Below are 12,135 nucleotides of genomic sequence, written 5' to 3'. Positions count from 1 at the left end.
CTCCTCACTCATTCAGCTGCTTCTTCCCGTCACTGTCTGCTTTCTTTAAAGCTCTGCTCACCTTCCACAGCCTGACCTTGGGTGACTTCATCCTCTGCCATGATTTCTAGATCTCCTATACTATATCTGAATACTCAGATCTTTCCTATCTACCCACAACCCTTCCTCCTATGATCAGTCTTTCATCTTCCAGCTGCTTCCAACATCTCCACCTGGATATTCTGCTGCAGACTAAAATTCAGCATGACAAATTCCAAACTCCTCTTTCCATCTGAGCCATTTGATATTGACCAATACCACTGTCCACCTGGTCACCTAGTCTCACCACTTCTATTCATAAGCTTACCATGTCCTGCCACTTCATCTATATTAATAAAATCTCTCTCTTCCTCTTTACATGGGAGGAGCTCCACATCAACAGCTGCAAGGCCATTGTTTTCCTCCTTCAAATCCCTCCTACAAACTTTTATTTGCAGGAAACATGGCAATGGTTAGGCAGCTGGTGTGCAGAGGCAGCTGGTGTGCGGAGACCACTGCCTATCATATTAAACAATATTGCTCCTGATTTGCTTATGCTACCCATGTCTGCATCTACACCGTTTGTCTCCTGTCTTAGATTGTAAGCTCCTCAAGGCAGGGAGTCCTTTTGTTATCTGTTTGTGCAGTATCTAGCACAAAGGGGACCTGGTCCGTGACTGGGGCTCCTACGTGCTACCGCAATACAAAGAAAATAATTTATCTCCATGTGACGAAGTGGGACTGTTCTTAATGTTTCCTCTGAATAGTGTGGGGGTGCCTCAGTTTCCCCTATGCAGTTCTTAAGTATCTAGGTGGTGGGATAAGGGTGTATGATCATTGCAGAGCCCTAGAGGGCAGGTGTGTGCAGGAGTCTGGACACAGAGAATGGCCGACACCCTGTTTCCTGGCAACTGATGGCCTGGGCCCTTCCCCCCTGCAAGGTGAGAGCTGAAGGGTTGGAGAACAAAGGAATCAGGTGACCACCTGGCCCGGGAAAGGAACAAAGCCCAGAGGAGGAGGGGCTGGAGGGGGTTTCAGTTTGGGGCTGGCTGGGACATGGAGTGAAGTGCAGACGTGGTTGTCTGGCTCACTGCCCCCCAAAATGGACCCAGCTGAGGGGTCCCGTTCTCTGCACCTGCAAGCTCTGTTTTAGACCATGTTCCTGTCATCTAATAAACCTTCTGTTTTACTGGCTGGCTGAGAGTCACGTCTGACTGCGAAGTTGGGGTGCAGGACCCTCTGGCTTCCCCAGGAGCCCCGCCTGAGCGGACTCGCTGTGGGAAGCGCACGGTGGGGCAGAGGATGCTGAATGCTCCGAGGTCAGACCCAGGAAGGTGGAAGCTGAGTGAGCTGCGTGTCCTGAAGACAGGCTGCTCACAGAAAGGCGACTGCCCCAGAGTCCTGACTGGCTTCATGGGGAGCAGTTCCAGAGCATCGCCCCGGGACTCCGTGACACTCCACCAGGAAGAACTTGTCTCTCACCTGAGCTACCTTCTCTAGCTGCCTCATACCTCATCTCCTCAAGCTGCTGCTGCTAACGTAATGGTTTTGGGATTGTTGGTTTTTTTTTTGCTGCTTAGGTCACCCTATGAATCCCCCCGCAAAGCCTTCCCTTCTTTCACCTTCCTAATTGATTTCAAGCTCCCAGGACTTCATCATTAAGACTCGGATAACAAACATTCATAAAGCCAGATTCCTCAGTGTTGCCATGTTTGGGCTGCAAATGGGCCTGGGGAATATACATTTGTTGAAAAATACACAGTGCAATTGTAGCCCTTGTGAGAACCAACCAGAACTCTCATTGGCCTGGGAGAGCAAGGACTAACGACACTAAATCCTGCATTAGTGAGCTGTCGCTAAACTACAGTTCTGTCTCCCTTCTTTCCCCCCCTTTCACAGAAGCTCTTTCCCCTTCCCTTTCTCTTTTGGCTCCCTTCAATTCCTTGCTCTGTCTCATCTGCCAGTGTTTTCCCTTCTCTCACTCCCTTAGATCATGTTTCTGCGTCGTTGGACTAAAATCAGATCAGTGTCACTCTGTTGCTTGTTGCAGGAACAGTGATAGGGACGTCCCAGAGAGAGGTGGTAGCTGTGGGAAGACAACTGCTTGCACTCTTGTAGGAGTTTTAAACCTGATTCGACCTAAAAATAATTGAAGCACACTTTGTTCCCATTCATTTAACTAGCAGTTAAGTCCACTCAGAGGGTCTATTTTTAGTTACTCTGGGTTAGGTTTCTATTGATAAAGAATGGATTTCATTAAATGGATCATTTACAAGTTAACTACTATACAGCTTTGCTCAGGCCGGAAAACAACGCCCCCGTTTTGCTGCTACCGAAGTTTCCTGGCTGTCCTTGCAAAATTCACGAACTAGCGCAAACGGGTATAATCCCCTTGATTTCAGTGGAGTTGCACTTGCTTATGTCAACTCTCAGTTGGACTCCAGTAACCAAGGCTATTCGCTTGCACCCAATTTGGCTTTTAGAGTCACAGATTTCAAAGCCTTTTTTCCATTCAAATAAGCACAACAGCATTTGCTCTCTCAAAGGCGATTTGTGTAATGATTACAAGATAATGCCAGTTGAAAACAACATTGTTCTTGGAGAATGGTCTCCGGCCATTGAAGAAATGTGCAGGAGAAGCCGATCCATCCCTTATTAAAGCAGAAGGCCCGTGAAAATTCTCCATTTCAAATAATTATTTCTGGAATATCCCAAAAAAAACTACAGTGCCGAGAAACATTTTCAGAATTGCTTAAGTGTCGTTGACTTTGTGTTGCTCTGTTCTCTACTAAGTAGCTGTACTGGTTCATTGCTCTAGCCAGGGAACAAGGATGTTTTAACAGTGTGCTGTACCAATTTATTTTGTATGGTATCTTACATTACCCACTGGACCCCAAAGTACTCACACAGAGTCCAAAATAAAACAGAGAGCAGTCTATTAATTCTGTTCTAACATGCACATGAGCTTTAACCTATGCCCTCCGATGGCCCAGCTAGCTCAGATTTTAAGCACCACCATGCTCAAGTGAAAGACTGTGTGGGCAGGAGTTGGTTTAGAGTAAGAGTAAGAACTTTGCAGTAAAGACATTACAATTTATTTGTATTCAAACACAGGTTAACTGGCTGCAAAAAACAAACTAATAAACTGCAGTCTCAGTTGTTACCCAGGGCAAACAGGGCCTTTGTTTCTCTTTCCATGGAGCCTCACCCACTAACTTTAAAACTAGTTTTACTGGAGCCTGCCTATTTACTAGAAACATGGAGATTTTTCCACATGTGCTGAAGATACAAGACTCTTCTGGACTGGAGCATTCCAGTAAACACTGGTTTTCTTAAAGGGCCATAGGTGACGTTCCTTAGCTGCACCCAGTTACATTATGAAGCTGTTTCTTCTCTACTAAATAGAGAACATTTATAGGAAAGCCAAGTGATACTAAAATTTCCAAACAGGTTGCAGATTTTTAAATCCATCAATCATCACGTGGCACAATGTCTTGTGTGCCCGTGCCCTGATTTTCTCAAAGCGATAGGCACTCTCTTGCAGAGTAAATGGTGAGGCTGGCTGGAAGAGAATAAGAACTCTCTCTGAACAAAACCACACTTTCACAAGTGGAGCGAAGCCACATCCCAGCTGAAAAAGAACAAGAGGCAACTGTTGTCTCCATGGTACAGGTTCCACTCCCCCTTAGGAGGGGGGAAACTCTTACAGATGGGAAGAGGGAGAAGCTAGGGTCAGCAACTATCAGCAAGATTCTCCCCACTCCAAAAAGCATGGGGGGAGAAGCCATGTCTGATTCTCCCCTGCCTGCATCATATCATGTATCATTTATACCTGTGCAAACTGGGTGCAACACACTAACATTTTGATAGAATAATACCTTACACTCATTTTGCACAGGGAGAATAGACACAGAAGGTACAAGGAAGTGGAGAATCAAGTGCAGGTTCTTTTGGCTACTTGCACAGGTTCACCATACACACCATAACACACCCAGGCTCTGCAGGCAGCTGTAATCAGGAGAACAGCACAACTCCTGCAGAAAGTTCATGATGCTTCCTAACGAAGGTGGATCATTTTGGTTTGACTTGAATCCATAGAGAAGTGAAAAGAATGTGTACAAACTCACCGGACATGTATTTTTAAGTACAAACTCGGAAAAATAAATATTTTGACAACGTTCATGTGTTTGAACTCAGTTGAACTTTACTTTTCCCGAGTTATTCCCCAAGCCTCTACCAAGGAGGCTCAAGGTCACAAAACAGAACTCTGCTGAAATGAATACCAACAAGAGATGCCATTAAGGAAAAACACAAGGAAATTCCACAGCAAAAAACTACAATAAGAGAGATGCATGAAGCCAAAGTCATGTGGAAGATGTTTAAAGGGAAGAACCGCATGAATATTTGAATTGTTTGATGTGATATTATGTCACCAAAGAAAGGAGTTCCACAAAGCCAGGGTGCAGTATGGGGGTTGTTAATACTTTTCTTCAAACCTACTCAGGAGACAACCTCAAAGAGACAAGTGTGATGGATACTCTCTCTCTCTCTCTCTCTCTCTCTCTCAAGACAGTAGCTTAACAATGGACAACGCTACCATTCGGCTCAAAGAAGTTCTCCCATGGCACAGAGCCAACTCCACCTTTACAAATCACAAACCAATATGGAAACCAAAAGCTAATTAGTCTCAATCATTAAACCGCTCTCAATCATTAATCAGCTCCGCCCAGAAACAATACATACCTATAGCATCCCGTTTTAACCAAACCAAGTCCTTGTAAAATGCAGAGATGCGCGAGGAAAACTTGAGTGCTATGAAATCTTTCCCACTTTTCAACTCAGGAAACATAGGGTAGAACAGCCATGAACAGATCACGATCGCTAGTGGGTGAACATATTTCTCAGATCACAATGCTCCCTAGCAAGGAATATGTTTAAGACATTTGCTTCATTTCCCTGGCATTTAACAGTGAGCAAATTGCTTTGTAAATAAAACTAACAGAGCAGCTACTTCTAAAAGAGAGAATGAAAAACTCTGCTAGGACAAGAGGGAGATGAAGTAGATGACCCAAATTGCTTTTTGACATCTCTAATTTCTATGGGAATTCAATTTTTAAATAGAGCGGTCCACCTGTTCCTGCTGTCAGGAGACAATACAACAAGGTTTCAAAGAAGGGCCAGGCAAGAGAGATGCTTGGCAGGGAAGCTAAAAGCTCTGATTTAGAAAGCACATATCTACAGACGTTAGATGACTACAAGATACTTGAAGCTTGTCTAGATTAGGGAAATTGCTCCAAGCATATTTCAATGATGCAATTACTGGAGTAAGTTGATCCAGTGCAGTGTGTCTGCATTAAGGGTTTCCATCCGTGCAAGGTGTAGGATTCCTTACTTTGACTTTTATTTGGGAGCAATGTGCTTGGTCTCAAAATTTGGCCTACTGCAAAAATTCTCCTTTAAATCATTGTGAATGCTGAAAAAACTCAGTTCAGGACTGTGGACCTTCTTACCCATAAAGTACTGCAGTCTAGTTATACCCCAAATTAAAAATTAAGATGGCAAGTGATGCATGAAATGATCCATGTATTACTACAGACTTCTGACTTATTTGTCTATTCCATGGCGGTGTCTAGTGATTCTGGGCACCTCCATTTTTGGGTGCTCATCTGGAGATATATCTTAAAGGGGCCTGAGATTCAGAGGGCAGGAGCTGTCAGAGACCGGGATGTGGGTTTTCATGCCCAGTGGCTGGAGCACGAGTTGGTAGTTCGAAATCAGAGCCAAGGGTCAGAACAGGAGTCAGAGGCCAGATCCCAGGGTCAGAAGCCAGGAACCGGAGCAGAGGGTCAGGACTGGGTTACCTGGAGTGAGGAAGGGCTGGGAGCAATGTAGGAGCAAGGATGGGAACAAGTAGGCCCAGGAAGTATCACAGCCATGGGCGAATGGTTTGAACAGCTGTTGAACTGCTGCTGGGCTTAAGACTCTTCCAATCAACCAGGTGGTATAGCCAGACAACCTACTGCAGGCTTTGTGCTTTTTAGGTTGCCCGAAGACTGGCTCTGGTGCAAACCTTGATTCCTGATAGGAGCTCAGCACTTTCTCAAAACAAGGCCCCTTTTAAAGGTGACTTCAGTTGGGAACCCAAAAAAACCCAAAAGCATCCAGAGAATCGCTAGTCACTTCTGAAGGTTGAGGCCAAACATTTTAGGCTAGAATTTTCAAAGTGACCTGAGAGATTCAAGTCAATGGGAGCTGGTCAAGCACCTCAAATCCCCAGCCTTAAAACTACTGCAAAACTAAAGTACATTAAGCACAGAATCACTGTGCACTTGTTTACTCACATTCTTTCATCATGCCTATGTCCACACAACGCTTCAGCCGGCAGGCTTGGCAATGCCGTCGGTTATCTTTGGTGATTTTGCAGTCGCTGTTGAATGGACATGTAAACATTGCTTTTCTTTTCATGCTCCTCCTGAAAATAAAACACAAATAAATATTATGATGCCTGGACTTGTTTACTGCTAAGGAAACATTGAAGCTGTGTGTGGAGACCGTTTCAAAACATCGTGTGGGACATCTGCAGTCAAACCCATTGGGCTGTGGGGTGAGGATTGCAATTGTGTGCCAGAACACTCCTGTAGCCACTGTTCAGTTTCTGCAAGTTGTACATTTTAAAATACTTTTTTTTAAATGTTTGAAAGACAGCCACAACTTGTATGTCTCTATGGTTTTTAAAAGGTTTAAAAATTTCTAAGCTGCCCAAAAAAACCCAAACACACAGAGCTTCTTGTCAACAAATACAACATGTACTATAAACAGGAAAATATTAGCCACAGTTTAAATTTCACAGTTTTGGATACTGTGAAACTGGAAAAAAGAGTGGAAGAATTTACAGAGAAATACAGACTTGAACCACAAACAGCAGAAGCAACGGAAACTAAACCAAACCAGAGTATAAGTCAGCTTGTACCTAGCAAGGGCCTTTCAGAAGCAGTATATGTTATTAAACATTTACCAGGCTTGGAAGCCTCCTGGTTGGAGTGAGAGAGAGAAATCCCACTGTATAATATGGGAGAAATATTTCACACTCTTGTGCCCACACGCATGTGAACGCACTATTGCACGTGTGTGTGTGTGTGTGTGTGTGTGTGATTAAGATTTTTAATGTTCTTAAATCAGTACATTCAGAGTTCTAGGTCCCATCAAAAGTATAACTTGTCTTCCTTGACTAGTCAGTATTATAGGATTTCTTTGGGGCAGGGACTAACTTTTTGTTCTGTGTTTGTACAGCACCTCGCACAGTATGGCCCCAGTCCATGCCTAGGGCTCCAAGGCACTAGCACTATATATATATATAGTGTATAGCATGCTCTTTAATGACTAGTTAGTGGTGATTCTATATTAAGCTCGGTTTCCATATTGCATGGAAAACAGGGACCCATCATCTTTGTTTTGGATGAAGAATGCAATGTAATTTACAGCACATCTGTGAGCACAGATTGAATTGTCTGGGGAAGTTATGTAGTTTGAGATAGACATGAATACAAAAATACATCCTTTAGAAAGGAGGAGAAGTGTGGCAGAGCAGCAGAGATTGGAGCAAGAATATCTCCAAGCAGAGATCTAAATAGCGAAGATACTGGGAAGGATGGCAGCCTGGGCCCAGACATCTACACTGCAATTTTATAGCCCTGCAGCCAAGTCTGAGCCAGCTGTCGCGGGCCAGTTGCAGGTGTTTTACTGCAATTTAGATCTACCCAATCCCATCCAGTTAGAGAAAGATCTCAGGTTACCCATTGGGCCTGCCAGTTAAAAGGTACTGAGAGGCAGCATGGTATGATGGTTAGGGGACTGGGAATCTGGAGACCTGGATGCTGTTCCTGGCTCTGCCACTGACCCTGGTGGGTAACCTTGAGCATATCACTTTTCCTACTCTGTCCTTGTTTCCCTTCCCACCCTTTGTCTTGTCTATTTAGATTGTAAGCCCTTCAAGATGGGCTCTTACTGTATTTATGTGCAATGCCTAGCACAATGGGGTCCCACACTTAGTTGGATCCCCAAGGCAGTACAGTAAAACAAATACACAGTAGCCCAAATTTTGCTTTCTTCTTAAGTTCTGAATGAATCTCCTCTCCTTCCCCCTTGATTTTTCATTGCCACGCCTCCACATGAATTCATGCAATGGTTCAGCAAGATATATCAGAACACAGAAGCAGATAAGAGGCTTTAAGGTGAGAACCTCTCCAAGCAAATATTTGCTTGGCACAAAGCCTTAAATTTTGTTTCCAGCTTGATCTTGCAGCCCTTATCCACTTGTGTCAATGGGGCTACAGAAAAGGAAAGGCTGAAAGATAGGGCCCTCTAAAAGCTAATTATAAAGACATTACATTCAACATATTTACAGTTCATTTAACCAAAAAGGGGAAACAATGTTATCTGATATGCTATAAACCAAAGTTTGCTGCCTGAATAAGATTAGATGGGCCAAAATCTCCAATAAACTCTCCCTTCTGGAATTGCTATTACTGTACTTCCTAAATACAGCTGGGGCAGCATGGTCCAGGAACTAGGGTACTGGCCTAGTAGATAGAATATCTGGGTTCTATTCCCAGGTCTGCTGCATGACTTTGGACAAATCACTTTGCCTCAGTGCCAACCCAACTCTCTTTATGTTATCACAGATCTTGTGATATTTGATGAGTCATTAGGAGGCAAGTGATGTGAGAACCCTTGGCGTTCATTAAAAAAAAGTTTCTAACCCTTGTGTGTATGGAAAGAAATTTTGAAAATTTGACCCAAGTGCACCCTACAGGTTCAAAAAACCCCAAACCAAACAAAACACAGAAGGCAAATAAAGAGGACGCAACGTTTAAAAAAAACAAAACAAAAAAAAACAACAATAAATCTTATGGTTTTTAAGCCAATGCTATTCTGATGGACCCAACTCATGGTTTTTGAAGAGTTACGTTGGCAAAGCTGCTCCCTCTCTCCCTCATGCTTCTGTTTTCCCTTGCACACGGTCTCATTTATTGTAAGTTTTTTAGGGGGCAGGGACTTCATCTGCACAGAGCTCAGCACAGTGGGGTACTTATCTTGATTGGGGCCTCTAGGCACTACCGTAATACAAATCAATAATATACAGTACTTGGATTTTGGCTAGTGTGAAAACTATTGCAATTCATTGTATACCTCCATGCAGAGCAGCAGTGGAAAATGACATGGTTTAAGAGCCCTTTTAAAAGCAAGCCTTATTGCTCAGAGCACATTAGGGTCTTGCGTCTTTATTACAAAAGAAACTAAATTACAGAGTCAGTGCAGTGGGGGCAGATGTCCTACCCACAGAAGCACAACAAGAGCACAGGCTGTCAGGCTCTGTCCAGCCGCAGTGTATTTTTATTAAAAAAAAACACAAACACAAAAAAAAACCTTACAGAACCAGCCATTTCAAGGCTCCCTTAAAACTATGTCCCAGGCATACTGCCGAAAATTAAAAATAATGAAATCCCTCTCTGCACTAATCCTGACTATGTGCAAGCATAAACAGGCTCTGTATTCAACCAAAAGCAAAAGTACATGCCAGTGCATGCTGCACAGAGGTTTTTGGGGCCTGGGAAAAAATCTGAAACTGAGGCCCTCCACCCTTCCACCAAAATAAAATAAAATAAATATATATATATTTTTTAAATAGATCACTCAGGGGAGCTGGGGAAGTGCTGGAGAATGAGACTGCCCTGCAGCGGTGGCTCCTGTCCCATGAGGCTGGGGCCAGCTCCCCACTCTGGCAGTTACAACGTGACACCTGGGATTGCTGCATCACTCACGTCTGGCTCAGCTGTTCTTCCATCGTGACAGAGAGGCCACCAGGCCAAATCTGAGTGGTGCTGCAATCCTGTACACCAGGTTGCAAATATCACTCCGTTTAGGGGCTCTGGGCAAATTGTCCCCCCCTTCCCAGGCAGCTCTGGGGCATGTTTCCAATGTAGAAATGATTGTCTCAGTAAAGCCGAGAATTCACCTGCTTGACTATCAGTGAGAAATGGAAGATATTGATTTTCATGGTCTGTGTAATCAACTAACTGCTGGATGCCTGAATTAAGAGCTCACACACCATGCAGAAATTCTGGACAGATCCATGTAACTTCAGGAAGAAGTAGTTAAGTTTGCATGCAACTGAACATGAAAATGAATCTGTGGGGCAGTTTTCAATATTCTTTATTGGAAACCCACCTGCGAGTGCCCAACGCACTGAAAATTAGGCCCACAATTTAAGAAAGTTTGAAAAGACTGTTTTGTTTGAAACCCGGGCTAGAATGCTGGATTCTAGTGGATACTCCAATTGGCACTTAAGTGGGTGGGTGCTTAGGCCATAAACTCTTTAGGGCAGGAACTATCTTTCTGTGGTGCATTTAGAGTGCCTACGACAGTGGGGTCCTGTTCCATGACTAAGACTCCTTTAAGGTGCTTCCACAATACAAGAAAGTAATATTTATTCCTGAGGGAATTCTGCGCCACTGCGCATGTGCAGAATTCACGTTACCTGCAGATTTCTTTGCTTCCTTGCAGAAAAATGATTTTCTGATGGGGAAACAAAGGGAAGCCACAAGAATGGTCTCGCGGCTGTCCCCAGCAGTGCAGGTGTGTCATTTCAGGCACCTGGTGCAAACGGGGGAGAGGTAAATCACTGCGAGGAGGGTCTGGGGACATCAGGCAGTGGTTCCTACTCTGTGCCAAGCTCAGCTGCTCGTCCTGGCTGGGCAAGAACAGGACTTCTTCCCCTGCAAGGAGTGGCTAATCCAGATCAGACCCACCCCCAGAAACCTCCTCCGGCTGCAGGAAACTCCACAATGCCACCCCTGCACTTCCTGCCCCCATTGCTCCTCAGCCTTGGGGGGAGAGGTCAGTGTGCAGGAGCTGCTCCCCCAGTCACCCAACCCTCATGCATCCAGACCCCACCCCCCAAGCCTTACCTCCCCACACATTCAGAGCTCTCCCACCCCAAACCCACTGAGCTGCATCTCCTGCTCCTGGAGCCCCCTGCATCTGAACCCCACCTGAGCCCCCTGCACTCAAACCCCAACCACCTTCACCTAGACCCCCTTGCAGAGTCCCATTGCCCCTGCACACAGAACCCCACCCCACCCTCCAATGAGCCCCTGGGCATAGAGATCCCCCCCCCCCGCACCCAGACCCCCCACTGAGCTGCCTGCACCCAGATTGCCCCACACAGAACCCTCTCACCCCATACCTGGATCCCCCCATACTAAGCCCCTCCACCCTTGGATCTGCCACCCTGAGCCAGTTTGCCTGCCCACACCTGGTGCAGAGGGGTAGGGCCCTGGGGTGTTTCTGGGGCAGGCCCAGCCCTTGCACTGTGTCAGGGTTGGGTGCTGCCTCATTGTGGAGCCCATGTCCCGGGAGTTGGGGGAGGGCACTGCAGGTGGTCTCCCACCTTCATGCAGCCAGTGGCCTGGCTCCCCACTGCCATGGTGGAACCTCTACATTTATTTATTGACACACAAAATTTGCAGAACTTTAAAATATTGTGGGCAGATTTTTTGGGGGGGAGGGGGGGCGCAGAATTCCCTCAGGAGTAAATAGTAAAGTTGCCTGAGTACAGGTCTCCCAAATGAGGACATTAGAAAATTAAGTTGGCTCTCTTTTTGTTTGATGTTTGGACAAAAATACAGCACAACAGCATCCTGGTCCATCCTGAGGCTCTGAGATACTATGATAATAAGTTTATAGCGTATGCTTAAAGTTACTTTAGTTGGCAACTGCTCTGTAGATATTTGTACCGGAATGTGTTCAGGGCAGAACATAAAGGAAGAGGAGATGTTAAAAACAGGATTCAGACCCTCTCCCCCCCCAGTGAAAGACTTTTTTGGCAACATAGTTAATTAGAAACAAAAACTTTTAATTAATTGGACAAAAGGAACACACATTGGCCTGTACCCACAAGTGATGGCCTACTATGGAAGGACGCGTTGAGAGAGGGTATTGGGAATTCACCATTTCAGAGATGCTATTTATTTATATTTTGTTGTGGCTTAGCCTTTTACTGAAAGGAAAAAAAAAACCCCCTCTGACTTTCAGTTTCACTCTCTCTGAATCTTAATT

The 12,135-nt window shown here is 45.0% G+C and overlaps 1 protein-coding gene across 4 annotated transcripts in view; it reads right to left on the bottom strand.

Annotated features, from left to right (window-relative positions):
* The window catches only part of VDR (vitamin D receptor), a 128,395-nt gene that overhangs the window by 45,655 nt on the left and 70,605 nt on the right, over positions 1-12,135 (bottom strand). For all 4 annotated transcript variants that reach the window (XM_075121454.1, XM_048831816.2, XM_075121453.1 and 1 more), the window contains one exon: positions 6,360-6,490. In XM_075121454.1, coding sequence (XP_074977555.1) covers positions 6,360-6,490 — 131 coding nt within the window. The remainder of the gene's footprint in view (positions 1-6,359; positions 6,491-12,135) is intronic.

The sequence above is a fragment of the Caretta caretta genome, chromosome 20 (genome assembly GCF_965140235.1).
Source record: "Caretta caretta isolate rCarCar2 chromosome 20, rCarCar1.hap1, whole genome shotgun sequence".
Lineage (NCBI taxonomy): Eukaryota > Metazoa > Chordata > Testudines > Cheloniidae > Caretta > Caretta caretta.
The sequence above is the reverse complement of the archived record's forward strand: the minus strand, read 5'-3'. Positions and strand labels throughout refer to the sequence as shown.